Source organism: Hippoglossus hippoglossus, chromosome 15, assembly GCF_009819705.1.
Source record: "Hippoglossus hippoglossus isolate fHipHip1 chromosome 15, fHipHip1.pri, whole genome shotgun sequence".
Classification (NCBI taxonomy): domain Eukaryota; kingdom Metazoa; phylum Chordata; class Actinopteri; order Pleuronectiformes; family Pleuronectidae; genus Hippoglossus; species Hippoglossus hippoglossus.
This window is the reverse complement of record NC_047165.1, coordinates 9122542-9138024: the sequence shown is the minus strand read 5'-3', so window position 1 is coordinate 9138024 and position 15483 is coordinate 9122542. Positions and strand designations below refer to the sequence as shown.

The 15483-nt window shown below is 41.8% G+C and overlaps 1 protein-coding gene across 2 annotated transcripts in view; it reads left to right on the top strand.

The window, feature by feature from the left end:
* The window catches only part of LOC117775690 (SH3 and PX domain-containing protein 2A-like), a 49065-nt gene that overhangs the window by 16402 nt on the left and 17180 nt on the right, over positions 1 to 15483 (top strand). For both annotated transcript variants that reach the window (XM_034609050.1, XM_034609049.1), the window contains exons 6-7: positions 2711 to 2742; positions 10757 to 10885. In XM_034609050.1, the coding sequence (XP_034464941.1) occupies positions 2711 to 2742; positions 10757 to 10885 (161 nt within the window). The remainder of the gene's footprint in view (positions 1 to 2710; positions 2743 to 10756; positions 10886 to 15483) is intronic.

The following is a 15483-nucleotide window of genomic DNA, read 5'->3' as shown; positions in this document are numbered from 1 at the left end:
TCTCATAACTTATGTGACTCACTCCTGTTACAATTTACCCCTGAAAACAAAGATGCAAATTATTAAACATTCAGCTGGGTTTCTGCTCCTCTTACTTCCCCCTCTTCTCTTCAATCACAAAGTGCACAGAGCCAGAGTTGTGTCTCCTCCCGGGAGGAATTTTTATTCCAGCTCTGTGCTATGGGTCATAAGCGAACAGGGCAGGTCAAGCATCTATTTTATCCCCATCATTTCTCCCCAACTCTGCAGAGAGCTTCCCTCAGTTTCATCTCTGCCCCACTAGATTTGACATTACCTGGGGGAAACGATGCTTCCACCACTCATCTTGCTCACTTTTCTATCCTTATCCTCAACTATATCCACTTGTGCAATGATGTGTGTGTTGTTTTGATTTTTAATATCCACGACATCCCTCTGTTGTGAGTTTAAAGTTGTCTCAAGTGATGAGCATCATTTGCTTCGCTTTTATTAAACCATAACCATGTTTATGTTGGCTTGGCATGAATGTTTAACATTTTTGTGTTTTCAGCCCATTATATAGAAAATTATAAAATTCATATTGCAGCGGGCTTGAAATGATTTTCCCACAGTATGAACGCTGAAGATCCAATATAAACATTGCATCTGCTTTGACACAATCCAGCTTAATAGTGTTTTCATGGTTGGATTTGTTCAAAGTTAAATATGTATGTAATTTATGTTTTTAATGAAGCTGAACTGAGCTGTAAGCTATTATGCGATTGATTGGAAATGTCTCATAACTGATCTGTTCATGCATCTGGAAACGTGGAAGCCTTGAGCCAAAAATGACTTTATCTTAAGTAACAGAGGGATACAGTTATGGGAAAAATGTTTTTATTAAGCAAAAACTGTTGCTTAGCTTGAACACGAGTAATCTTTTCATTGCACTCAGCAGAAACTAAAGTACTATACTCTGACTTTATTTGTTTGATTTGTTATTGTCCTCTAAAAGCAAAACCCGAGATGGCTTCTCTGTAGCACAGAGTCAAATAATCAACTCCAGAGACTGAAATTGCGAAATATACAAAATTAAACTTTTCTTGTTTAGCTGGAATCAATGAAGCACAGAGAGTCATTGAACAGGACGCAAATGTTGGAGGGGGTTTATCCAAACATCTACTCATATCCATAACTGGCCACTGCTTCAGTCCTGCAGGCCGACCTCTCCAGAGAGCCAGGTGTCTGATCTCATCTTCATCAATCCTTAGTTTATCCTCAGTGTGCTCCATCACAAGTATTCAGCCAGAGCTTCTTCAAATGTGCACCAAGTTAAAAACTAGATGTACAAATACAGAGACTTAGATGTTTTGCCTTGTTGGGAAATGTTTCCAATGTATAACTATTATAGCACTATAGAGTGCATGACTCTTTGATAGGTTCAATCAAACACCAGACATTCATATCAATAATCTGAATATACCTATTAAGATTCATGCATCTCATAATATTAAAAAAACGATTAAACAGTTCCTGGATCCGTCCCTTTAGCCATATCTGCACCAACATTTAACAAGTTCTTTCTTGGTCCATGTCCCATCCTCCCACTAAGTTTTGTGGACATCACTTTAATATTTTTTGCGTAATGCTCCTAGCAAGTAAACAAGCTAGAATGGCGTTCAGTAGAGCGTTTAACTCTGCCAAGGCCCAACAGTCCCCTTAAATCCAGTCAAGCTTCACCAAATTTCATACACTCTGATCTTGTTCATCAAGATCCACGAATTACTCTCAGAGAAACCAGTGAAAATGATGAAAACAAACACTCTCACAATGTTAAAAAACAAATCCTCTAGCTCTGCCCATTTGTGCGGATCGGCCCGCATAACATAACTTCCTTGGCGGAGGTAAAACTAATTTCAACTGGATAAAGTAATCATCATTTATGTAACTGCATTACAGCAAAATGAAGCACGAGAACAAAAATTGATCTGACAACACTGAATTATGGATTTAAATGTAATAATCCTACATATGTCATTTGTTATGTTTCCTTCTTTGTTACTAATTTCTTTCAAACTGATTGCAGTGTATTTCCTCTGGCTGAATAGACCCAGCACCAGTGCTAATTTTCTGTGCCATTCAATTTGCTTTCTATAAATTGTGTATATTTTTAATGACTAAACCTATATTTCCTCTTATTACACATACACGTCTGTGTGTTCAGCTGCAGCACAGAGCACACAGACATGGACAGTACACGTGCACAGAGCGCGTTCATTGACACTGACGCTCGTCCGCTCGGTGTTTTGTTACAGTCTGGGCTTTGAAAGACGCTTTCACATCTAAACATGAATGGGGTCATGAATGGGATATGATACTGTTGTAAAGTACATAAATGCTGTTCTGTTAACCAGAGGCAGCTGCATCATCACCCTCATATACACCACGTCTACCATGGCTGTGTATTTGCTAAAACATCTGATGATTTGCTGTTTCTGTCCTTGACACAGTTACTGTGGTCCTCCACACACCCGTGCAGTATGTATCCCACCCTGTCTCCCTCCCTCTGGTAGTGGGTCAAGTTCTGCGTGCATTCTCAGCGAGGGTTTGGCTGGTACTTGTGTGCCAGCAGCATTTGGAGAGTCCCAGACACAGATTCAGCTGTAACCACAGATTGATCAAGTCATATAAATGCTCTGACCTCGGGTCCACTCACACTGACCATGCTTCTCTGGTGTTGCTTCTTTTGCAGAGACTGTGGAAGTTCTGGGAAACGTAAATCAGGTAAGAATCTGAAATCTTTTTATCCTATAGCCAGTGGAATCTGTGTCCAGTATTCTGCGCTCCATCCATCTGTATTGTGTCTTTGTTGTACTCGAGTTTTGAATTGAATGGTCAGACAAAACAAGCAATTTGAATAAGTCACCCGGAACTAAGCAATTAATTGATTAAATGAGAAAGTAATTGCCAGATTTATCAATAATGAAGACAGTTTTTAGTTATGCTATTCTGCTGCATTGATTTCTACTCTTCTTTTAAAACTGTCCATTCTGAGCCTGCCAATGTTGAAGGAGCGTGATGCTAAATGGGTGGTGCATTTCTGTAAGAACACATCCATCCAGAAATCGAAGAATCTCAGTCTGTTTGTCAGTTTGTCTTTGATTTTGTCGACAACTGCGTCCGGTGGACTTCAGACTTGGCAGGTGTGTTGCTGCGGACTCGAGGAAATGCAGTTTCGACTGCGAAGCTCCAGCATGACGGGCGCTGCTCTAGTGTTCTTCAAATAAAAATGGCGACCTTACACTTCTGCATTCTGAGGAAATGGTGAAAAATACAGTGCTGGGTGGGAGAGGGCACCTGCTGTTCGCCTCTATTGGTTCTGTATTTACACTTCCAGGGTTGGCTGTTGGATTTATGTTTTTTGTGTGTGTGAGGGAGAGTATTGAAGTCAAAAAAGACTGGGTGACTCAGCTGAGCATGGGGATACAGGCGTAGGAGGCAGCAGGAAGAGTATGAGAGGGGATTAGTGAACAGCTGTTCAAGTGTTGTGTATTGTATGTGTGTGTGTGTGTGCACTTGAATGCATGCAGTCTCAGAATACCCTTTTCTTAATTACACATTAGTCCTGCAATCAGATGCAAACTCGCTGTGGCCATCCGTCTTGCACTCTGCTATAGTTGCGTATGACATAGCGGGGCAATGAAAGTCTTAGTCGGTGACCTGTGAGTTAATTTTCTGCGGGCGATCCACTCAGAGGAAAAGCTGCGGCACAGTTGTCACCAAAACGAAATAAGACCCCAACCTAATTTCATTATGTGTTCCATGGTATCGAGGCTTTACGTAACAGGGGATTCCAGCTGCATAGTGAAATGGAAAAATTGTCTTATTTCAGCTGTGTGTGTGTATGTGTATGTGTGTGTGTGTGTGTGTGTGTAGCGAGTAACCTACATTCAGTCTGTGCAAGATATTAGATTGGCCTTCAGTTATATTCCTATTGGCTGCCTGGAAAGTTTGTCATATAGTGTCTGTTGTTTGCATAGTTTCAATGGTTTAGTTTGATATAAAATATATCAGTTATGTCGTAATTTTACTTACAATAAATCCCTCAAGTCTACCAGTGGAAACGTTAATAACACACTTAACAACTGGTGCTTGTGATAATTTACTAATCAGAGTCACACACTGTAAAATCCCTCCATACGTGATTTCCTACTCATGCTGGACGTTAGTGGTCAGCAGCAGAAAGATTGATCTCTCTCCTTTAAAGCAGGACAGCAGATAAAGTGCAGCGAGTCTGTGGTGAATTTGTGCTGTAGCTGCAGCTCATGGTTTCCATAATTACATGGTGTGGGTCTCACATATGAGTTTACTGAGCCCCTGCTCTAAACAGGAGAATGTGGCCCTCCACCACAAAACTGCGAGTGATTAGAGGTTCGAGTAGGAACTCTTACCTGGCAGGCAGAATAAATCAGAGGAACATCTTCTAGGCACTCAGAGATGATTGCTCACTGTTGCTCTTTGTCTTCATGGTGATCGTTTCTTCCTCGCTATCTCTTTCATGATTGTTTTTCCTTATTTGTCTCTTTCTAACTTGTCTGTAGTGCACTTCATTGGTGATTTGTCTTTTTTGTGGGACTTATATTAGATGATGAAAACCAGTGAAAAGTCAGTTTTTTACTTGGAAATTTCATCTCTCATATGTTTCTAGTAAGATTCTGCCCCATATTTCTTTTATGGTCCCACTTGTCGAGAGCTGCAGTGTGAGATTGAAGCATTCTACATAATTGACTCTGCATCATAGCAAAGCTATTGTCAATATAAGGTTCAAAGAACAACATACTATCTTCACTTGAACATATAATGAAGTCTGCTGAATCACAGTCAGGTGAGTGGAACTGGAATCATCTTTTGACAGGACACTATGATGATTAAATTCTTTGGATGTTGAGGTTTGGGAGCTTCAGATCGACTTCCAAGCGTTTGTGATTATCTGAACTCAAACAGAGAGTGAGATGAGCAGAGGACAGTTAGAAATGGAGTAGGAGAGGAAAAGAAAGGGAGCACTCGGGGGTGTAGTGCATGTGAAAAGCAGCTGGAGAGGAGAGGAGGTTTACGTGGCAAGTGGAAACCATTTCAATGTTGCACACGGACCGAGGGAGTGCAGTGTTTATATGTGCAGACTTGCTGTCTTCGTTTCAGCGGCAGGTCTCTGGGGGCCTGTAGGGTGTACATGTGTGCCTGAAGCTGTGCCTGTGTGAGTGTTTACACACTGTATGTGGGTATGTGCATGTGTGTGCTGTGCATGCTGGTCAGGAGGAATAAGGGTTAATTTGCTCACGGGTTTAGACGGTGGGCGGGTCAAGAGGTTTGTGTGTTTGTTTGTGTTTGCAGATGGATAAGATTTTAAACTGGAAATCATTAGGGCAACTGAGCACATCCAAATCACAAGGAGACACTGTGGCAGTAGCTTATTTCTCAATGAACAGCTCAGAATCCTTCTAGACTCGTGCACAATGAGCCTCACAGGACCTGAAAGATTCATTATGTGGGTTACACCAGGTTTATTTCAAATGTTGTATGTTCCTATTTTTAAAGGACATTGGTAAAAGTGATCATTCTTCCTCATGTCATGGGTACAGCTTTAACATGTAGCATAGAACATCAGCTACGTTACCTGAGTCTTAACTCCGAAGACGGTTGTTTTTTGCTACTAATGTGATAAACAACTTTCATTTAAGATTCACCCGCTGTTCATCCATGATTACAAAGGCACCTCTTCAGTTTGTCAGCAGTTAATGTAATTTGTCATATTTTGACACCACATCTCTAACTTTGAACTTCTGCAATCCCTAAAGTAGCCTTGCATGAGTAAAGCAATGCTCCACTGTTACATAACCAGGTCAGAATCTGATCTAGAAATCGTAGTTTCTACTGGAAATCTTGATGAAATGCAGGATTGGTTTGATTGAGTTTTTTGATATTGGTGATTCAGTGGCTCTGCAGGTTCTAGGTTCAAACCTGCCCACCGTTCAAGGCCTGTCTGTGTGGAGTTAGTGTTCTCCCCATGTCTCCAGTTACTCCGGCTTCCTCCCATTAGAGACTCTAAATTACCTGTAGGTGGGATTGTGAGTGTGAATGGTTGTTTGTCTCTGTATCCTGCGATATGCTGGCGACCTGTCCAGGGTGTTCTCCGCCTCTTGCCCAATATCAGCCGGGATTGGCTCCAGGCAACCGACCCTCAAAGGATAAGCTGTAAAGATAATGGATTTTATTTGATTTTGTGACTTTAATCCCCTCGTAACTTCAACATCCAGTACAACGGGAGCTCCTGAGTTTCCCTGTGGAGTTTCTTTCCTTCTCAAACGCAGAATAGATGATTAAAAAGTCCACTAATAGGTTAATGAATTCCATTGATTGACAGTTGTTGGTGGTGATATTTCAAGTACTGCAGCGAGGGAAGACTTCTTGAAAGCAAACATAGATGTAAACAATGAAGATTAAGAAATCCTCCAAACTTTGGCTCTGCAAATGTTTTACGAGGAAGGAGGCCCACAATTCTTTTCAGTTAGAAACAGTGACCTGGAGTAAACTCAACTTTGTTTGCAAAGAAACTTTGAAAATCTATATAAGATGAGCTTTGTTGTACCTTGTCTCTCAATGTCTGTGATATTCCCACTTTTATCTGGACCTGGAATCCTGAAAGGAACAGATCAAGTGAAGATGATGATTAAGTGAAGATAATGATCAAGTGAAGATGATGAAGACATCCAACAGTTTTTAACAGCTTTGTGAAGGCTGTCGCTCACTTGTAAGTTGATTCGGGGGATCGTTTTTGCACGATTTGTTTGTGGTCTGCCCATTGTCCCTCAGGGCTACATACTGATTCAATGACATGAGTACATCTGTACTACATTGAACAGCAGTCCTGTGTCCCTTTCTTATCCAACTTCACATCTGCTGCTGATGAGACATACAAAGGCGATGCACTTTGCCAAATTTTACTCTTCTCAACCCAGTTCTGCGCTCGTAAAGTCACCCAAGGGTTCGGAATATGGCACCAAGATGCAGAGGCCCGTGCCAACTATGCTATCAACCAAAACGGCTGATCCTGAAAAGTCTCTCGTGAAGAGAAATTCCTCGGTAGAAACGGGTAGACGATGCACTCCCTATAGTTTCCTCCTCTCAGGGATGAATTATTGCAAAGTTCCCAACTGTCATCTTTGGAAGGAGCTGATGACGACTGAGTCAGGATGGGGGTGGGGGCTGGATGAAGTTTGGACGCCTGGGACTGAAAGGGTGGGAGCAGGAAGCACATGTATAAATCTGAGCAAGGACAGATGTAAACACAGAGACTGGCTGATAGGGCTATTTGATCGCAGCCCAAAAAAGATATGTAATTTTAAAGCTCAGAAATACATCAGATCTATGTGGCACACACACAGACATGCTCTAATACATATATAAACACACACTCTTAACCAGGTTTGTCAGATACACTCCACAGCCCTAACAGATGGTGTGTGTGTATGTGTAATTGATCGAAGTACGTAACTTCTCAGGATTGATTCATTTGAACCTTGATTTGACCACACTGATTTATACAGCTCGTTTTATACTCAGCTGTCTTTACACATATCATATCTGAAATTAGACCTATCCCGTCCCAGGCTGCTTCACCTCATTTTTCTCACACGTTCCCCTTGTTCTGGCTCGCTCCTCCTGCTGTTGCAAAACATTTCATTTCCTGAACGAGGCTGAAATATTAGCTTCAGTTTTTCAGGCCTATTGACTTTGCTGACAAAGTCTTTACTCACTCACCTCGGGTCTCGGATTTACTGTTCGCTTGCTGTAGTGTAGTTAACCGTGTGTTTCAGAAACATCATTTGACATAGATTCTGGTTTTATGAGATCATGACCTGACTTTAGTTTTATGTTCATCTGTGTTGAAATTGTATTGCTGGCAAGTTTGTGGTTTTCTTAAGTTTTCTTGTGGGGGTTACACAACGTCCAAGATATAGTATTTATTTGTAATTTGGCTCCTGTCAGGTCATTATTTTATTGCAGGTTCAAATTCAGCATTAAGTAAACAAAGGTACAACATATATCCACTGGGTTTATGTTGGTTGTGGTTTATTATGCAGGATGATTTGTTGAATAGAGGACAATTTATTGATCATGAAAATCTTATGAGTATCTCATTTAAGTTGTGCTTAGGTAATGCACAAAATACTATTAATCTGTAAGTCTGGACAAGCCAAGACCATAGGTGATGACTGGGTACTTAATTTACACCCATTCTGATTCACTGACTTTGTCCTACACCTTAGTAATCTGTGCTGCCTTTTAAATGTGTGATATCTGGTGACTTTTAAAACAGAGTATGGTGTAAAACCGACATAAAAACTTTCAAACTGTAATAAAAGTAAAAGTACGGACTTAAAAACACATTTTAGATACTATTTTATTATTGGTTAACTATATTATGGTTATTGGTCCCTATCTGTGATAGTACTGTAAGAGCTAATCTATATTTTAGTTTTTCTTCTTGTCCTTTTTGATGCCAAATTATTATTAATCAAAGTTAATTGATCTGTAAGTTAAAACAAACCACTCAACCACACATTTTCAAAGCAGTGTCAAGAGAAATATATCTCTGTCTGCTGTTAGTGCAGTTAATTGCTGTCATATTAAAGAACAAGAAGGCCCAGAATATACCCAGAATTCAGATATGCTCTTACCAGTGTCTCTGCACCCAACTTTGTGGTTTCCCCCAAACATATTGCACAAATAACGTAAAGCATCATAAACCACGACCCGACCACAGTAATCCAGTGTCAGTCCCTCTGCCAGTCATAGCATTTCAGATACCAATGGTTCTTAATTCATAAGTTATTATCTCAATGACGTTTCAAGCTTTAGTCCCCGAATTAAAATGAAAAAATATTATCCTGATTTATAGACCCGTTAATCTCCAAGTCTGGAGCCATGACGCCAGGTCTGCAGCTTAATCCAAGTTGTCTTAATCATTCCTTATCTAAGTCCCAAACCTTCCATCCGCTGGACTGAATTGTTCTTATTTTCCAAAGTCAGTATAAAACAGATTTCCTCTTTCCAGTAAGTGATGGCAGTTATTAAAAACAGACAAGAACAGAGGATGTGATTGCTGTTGTTTGGGGATATTTCTCTTTTTCAAAAACATGATGAAAGTCCTTTGTACATCAGCAACACAATTAATTCATTTCAAATTAAAGGAACTTTATTTATCCTTTAGAAACTTCATTTGTGTAAAAGTATCCGTGTGTAGTATACGCTTATATTGCAACAACATACAGCATTCCACATACAACGTACAGAGAGAAATCAACAGTGTTAAATGCAGCTTATAACTTTAAAATTACTGAATAAACAATTAATGGTGTTAAAATAAATAGATCAACCATTAATACATCAGATGGATGTGGGCACAAAGCTTGACTTGGCTCTCTTAGTCCTGAATGTGAGTGTTTGGTGTTGGAGGCTATTTGCGTTACTCTGTTGTAAATGCTGATTAATGGTTCCTGCTCCAGTTCAACTATTTTGCTGCTCATTCTTATAACAGTGTTTAACTGTTGATGTTATTGAGGGACTTGAACCAAGTCGTTGTTAAAGGGTATGATGGATTCAATGAAACAAGGTTTACAGATGTAATCTTGGTGCGTGAACGTACCTTGTACTTTGTGTACGGAGCTTTGACCTCAGCGGTCATCAGAAGCTCTTGCTAATCTGTGAGCTGGATGTCAGCCGGGGAGGAGTCTGCATTCCATATGACGCTTGTTAGATCTGCTTTAGTTGACACAGCTATGCTTGTGTTCAGGATTTTCAATGATTAAGGCTTCATCATATGCTCATGTGGAGGGGAAACATGTTGTGGGTGTTTGTATCGTATCAGGCAGTGAAATGTTCTTTTTATATTGTCACAAATGAAAACACGTTTTTCTTCTTTAAGAAGTCATTCTCGTAAGTTTTTGATCCAAACTTAATTGGATATGATCAATTTTCTGATACAGGCACAAACTGTGAAAAACTAAGTCACTGCCGGTGCTTATATGGTTAACTGAGTGGAGTAGAGAAAGGAAGGTTTCCATTGGCTGGGCCACACGCTGTAGTCAGGGCTCTAGTGTTTCATGGAGACAGAGGGCCATCCCTCTGAGCAAAGCTCCAGCCCCTTCATCTGGTTCTATTTAAGGCCTCTAGTCCCAACTCCTATGATTGGTGTACACAACCCCCTACTCTTCCTCCAGCCCCAACTGAGGAGAAGGAGGCTTTTTAGCAGATGGTTTATTTTCCAAGGGAAACCATTTCTTTCTCCTACTCTAATGTCCTGTCCTCAGCTGGCTTTAGCTCACTTTTCTATCACTTCTACTGTTCCTTCTACTTTCTCTTCGCTGCTTGTCTTACTACTTTGTGAATGTGTCTACGTGCATCTACTGACCCGGTCTCAGCTTTGTTGGACATTCAGGATGAGGCCCCTTCAGTGATACAGAATGGATTCTCTGCAGCTGACTGTTTGATCGTTCACATTTTGGAGGGGGATTCTTTTTCTACACTTTCAGTGTCTCCATTGCCCTGGATGTTGGGCTGGAGGGGGATGCAGCTCTATGGCTAGACTCTCAGGAAGATGCACTGAACCCTGTGAATATTGTGATTGGCTGAGCTCTACAGACAAAGTGGCCTATGGCACAACGTGTGCCCAGCAGCCGTTCTCGTGCGCCTATGGCTGGCAGCTGGCTGACGGCATGTTTTTTCCCATCAACCCCAGGTCTGGATGCTTCGGACCCCATGCTCCTGGAACAGTACGTGGTGGTGGCCAATTACGAGAAACAAGAGCCGGCAGAAATCGGCCTTCAAGCGGGGGAGGTGGTCGATGTCATTGAAAAGAGTGAGAGCGGTGAGTAATAAAAACACATGCACGACAATGACATGTTAAGCAGGGACACGCGGCATGCGTTTTGTGTGTGTGTACGTCAGACACAAGCAGATACACTTTCACGATCCAGTCCACACTTCCTCAAACATTCTGCCCTGCTCCCTATCTCAACCCTCCCACCTTCTTTGTCCGCAGCTTGCTAGCGGCTGCTTATCCCCATCTGGAGGCTCGCTTTGGCCTGCAGTCAGCCCTGTTTTTTCCCAGTGTTGGTTTAGGCTAGAGGCCAGAATGTTGCCTCTAGCAGGAGGAATGTCTTCCAGACTCGTATTAATTATTCCACCTCAATTTAATGGAAAGCCGGCAAGACATGCCAGATTTAAAAATGGCAGCCTTAGTCAGCTGTTTAACCTCTGGAAAGGCTGAGCCGATAGGGCCTAGAGCGCGTGGTAAGGTATATGTGATTCAGTTTGACAATACTGAATATGTAATGAGTCAGTGGGAGGATGACATCAAGCATAACTTAATGACTTTCTAGGAATGTGCTGTAAAGCTTCTTTAATCTACTGTAAATGGAAACAAGTGTATAGAAAACAACTAAAAAATCAAATGCATAACTTTTTAATGCAGTAAAATGAAGTGGTTTGATAGTTTTGTTGATTTTATGATACAAGAACCCCAGAAAAGCTGATAGTGCTGTAGCTTGGTCATTATTATCACTAGTATTAAATCATGTGTCTGTGTTAAATATACAAAGACCATCTACTATCACAGACTCCCATGGGTCTGAGCACCTGCCTGTATGACTTCTATTTCAAAGGGAATTTATCATGGCACAACAGCGACTGCAGAGGTGTAGGCCTGGTTTAAAGGGCCTGACTTTCACCTTTAATGGTGTGCTGAGACAGTAAAACAGTAATGGGACTCATGTGTTTCTTCAGAGGGAGGACAGGGAAACTGAGACCAGGAAGGCAAGTGGACTTGGGTTTCACGATGGGCGTGAGTGAAACGCCACGCCACACTGGCCTCAAGGAAGAGGGTCCATGCGTAGACCCGGATCGCTTTGAAGTGTCTCGTGTCCTGCCTTTGGGTTCATGTATTTGTTTTCACTCCCTGCACTGGTAGGATTTCAACCCAATGGGGAGCCGCAGCGAGGCGGATATCCCAACACCTTGAAGTCCTTTTACCGGGGCTCTTATATGAGAGCTTTCCTCCATGAACTCAAAGCTGCATGGTCCTGTGCTTTCAAGTAGAGTCCCCCTTCCCTTTTGCATCTCAGCTCACCACTGTGCAAAGTTCTAATGGTTGGTCCGCATGTTGATGACCCATGCAGAATGAGATTTATGATTTCCAGGCTTCCGTGGTATAACTGCAGCTTGATTCCCAAGTTATTATGTTTCATCTTTTTCTCTAGCTGTTTTGTTGTTCTCAGTTCATTCAGTCAGACGATTTGAAATGAATTTCTAGAAAGCAGAACAGTCGACTCTGGGCGTCTTAAAACACACCCTGAGACGATTTGACAGTTTTATTATACACCAACGGACAAGTTCTCAGAGATCTGAAGTAAATACCACCGCCCCTACATCTTGCTGTGGAAACTGTTTCCAGCAGCGCAGCTCGCAGTTAACTGAAATCTTAACACCTCCTGCAATGGAAGTCGGCGAAAGCTGCTCCATTTGGCCGGTCGACATCACACCACATTCCTTTGCCAACACTAACAGGACCAGGTGTGTGCTGGGAAGATTTTCAGAGTTCACTTGATTCAGCATCCATTCCCTTGCAGAATAAGTGCAAACTCTTTAACGGTCTCTGACAGATTGATGTGTGCATTATGGAGCTAAGTGGTGAACACACAGAGTTAGCAGTGCTATAAACCGTCTGTTACCTTTGTTATGATTTAAAAACAAGAAAAAGTTTTATGGATTTTATTTAGCCTCAAACTGTATTTAGACATTTTCCTTTAAAGCCATGGCCAATTAAACCAGCGTGTGTCCCCCTGCAGAGTTTTTGGATGCTTTGAGTGGAAAATCATATTGACGTCTATTTTTGTATCAGGATTGTATATGTTTAGGAGGGTTTTTTTTGCATAAGGTGCGAATATGAGTTAACATAGAGAAATGGGAAAACTGCAGATTTGGATAATTATTATTTTTACCATTCACCTTTGACCTTCAGCAGAATTCCTGCTGTTACAGCTACTGTGCCATAGACTGTGTGGTGCCCAGTACAGTTATCGACGTTTCCTTTCCTTGTATTAGATAATTGATAGATATATTCACTGCTTTTGACAGAGCAGTGAATCTAGGTCAGACCCTATAAGTGAGCTCAGCTTTCTCCACTTTTCCAGCCTGCTGCCCTGAGCCAAGGCAGTATTTTCCGTTATCCCGGCTTGACGATACAGTTTGTGTTATGTCCTTTGTTTCCGTTGGTGCAGTAGTTTAAATTGATTGCTGGTTTGGTGGGTGTAATATGTTGGAAATCACCAGGGCAGACCAGTGACTGCCTGATGTTTTGCTGCAGCAGTTTCCCAAGTTACTATTTGCCAAGAGCCATGGAAGCAAATGAAAGGCATTCATGTGAAGGAGCAATATGAAAATAGTCGTTAAAATTTAGTATTGTCCCAAATGATGCCGTTATCAGAATTAGTTTTCTAATTAATAATTCTGTCCTTACTCCCTCTTTAGCTATTTTATTTGTCTATTTTATTAGAGTTTGCCAGGGGGGGACGCTGGCTCAGGAGCAGAGAGTAGAGCAGAAAGAAACGCAGGCAGAAAATGGAAAAAGCCATTTCCTGCCAAAGTTAGTGGTTCAGAGAGGTTGGTTCATTATAATGGCTTAATGGATCCTCCAGGATGCCTCCTCAGTTTACACTATATCACTGAGATGTTAGCCAAAGCTAAGCTAGCAGCAGTGATGGTCAGTTCAAATGCTTTGTATTCAGTGGTTTAAACTTTGCCCTTTCACGGAGTCGTGTAAAAGAAAGGGAAAAAATATTTTGCAGCCTTCCTGTAGCCGCTTTGTCTGCACCTCAAGGGCAACGTTAGACATGTGCCCAGTCCTGTGTAGAAGATCTCTCTATGGACCAGTCAGGGTCTAACTTGTCTCAATTCCAAGTCCAGATCAGGCTCTGTGACTTACAATGTGCCAAATGAACACCGGGTTCTGTCTTGTTTTGGAGACGCCAGCTCACATCCTTCAGTCCCTCCGGATACCCCAAGACCCCCTGGCACCACCGGTGTCCAGCATCTCTACTGCTCCAAACAGCTTATTTAAGCAGGGAAGAGACCTAATGGTCACCTTCCAAGACGGTAATCTAATCTGTATAAAGCTACCCTTTTTGTCACACGAACGCGAATGATTTAAATTAGACAAATCTGAGCCAAAGAGAAGCTGGAGGCTAACAGGGGCATCCTGCAGGTGATGTTTCGACTTCCTGGCTGAGAGCCCGTGCACGCTGCTGGAGTAAAATCCTGGCAGAATAAGCAGGTCTGGCCCTCAGCATGGCATGATGGATGTACAGGATGTCTGCTTTACCTTAACGTGGAAATAAACTGCACCAATACAATAATGTCTCTGCTCTCCATCTTCAAGCTGGAATCAAGATGATCTCAGGGTCTCAGCAGGAGCCCACTGTTCAGAGAGAGGAGCTTAGCTCAAGAGCACAGACTTACTGATACTCTATCAAACTCCAAAATTATACAAGGACATATTTCTGAAATGGAAAATATCAAGATAACTACTAGAGTCAGTTTATGTCTTGTACTTATTTCAGTAGTTTTAATCTATGTTAGACGCATAGCTCTTAGGATGGCAGTATTGGTCTATTTTTGTTTTAGCCCTGGATTTCCATGAAATCTGGTTTCTCTGCAGGATGAATCCTTTGCTAAAAGAACAGCTGGAGGCGGCTAAAACCCATCAAAGTAAGTGACGTTGTTATGATGCAACAGCAATGGCAGTTAATTCTCCAGCCCGGGGGTTCTGCACACTGAGTCGTGCTTCACCAAACTTTGAAGGAACAGGTGAACAGCTCTTTGTGCGGCAGCTGTGGTGTGGGCTTCTGCAGACTGAGTCCAGCTGCAGGTCTTAACTCTCTGCTGCTCAATCACCGCAAGTCACTTTTACAGTTTCAGAAAAAAAGCTGCAACCAGTATTACCACAGACCAAGCAAACAGCCCATTCCAAACAGGCACTAGTGTGTTATAATGACAGCTGACGTTCATCTGTACCTAAATAAAAGCACCCTGACTGAAAGGTGTGTGGCCATAATACTCGATTAGTTGATGAGAAAACTGCAGTTTCTTTGCATATTTTAGCATCAGCAGTTCCTTCAAATGTGACAACATGACACATATTGGCTGATGCAATTTGTGTTCCTCTGATATGCAATAAATAGGTTTGAAGACAAGGTCAGGGTTGAGCTTCTAGTTCTCAAAGCTACAGTTCTGATTAGTGCAGTTTCAGCAAGAACACGTTTCCTTATGTAAAAGAGGAAAAACCCTAAAATTCTTGTCGATGAACCACTAACGCCATGATACAGAAAAGTTGCCAAGTGTTAAATGTCTCGGAACAGATGGAGGACACATTATCCATTCACAGCCCCGTCCTCCACAGTTTTTCAGCTT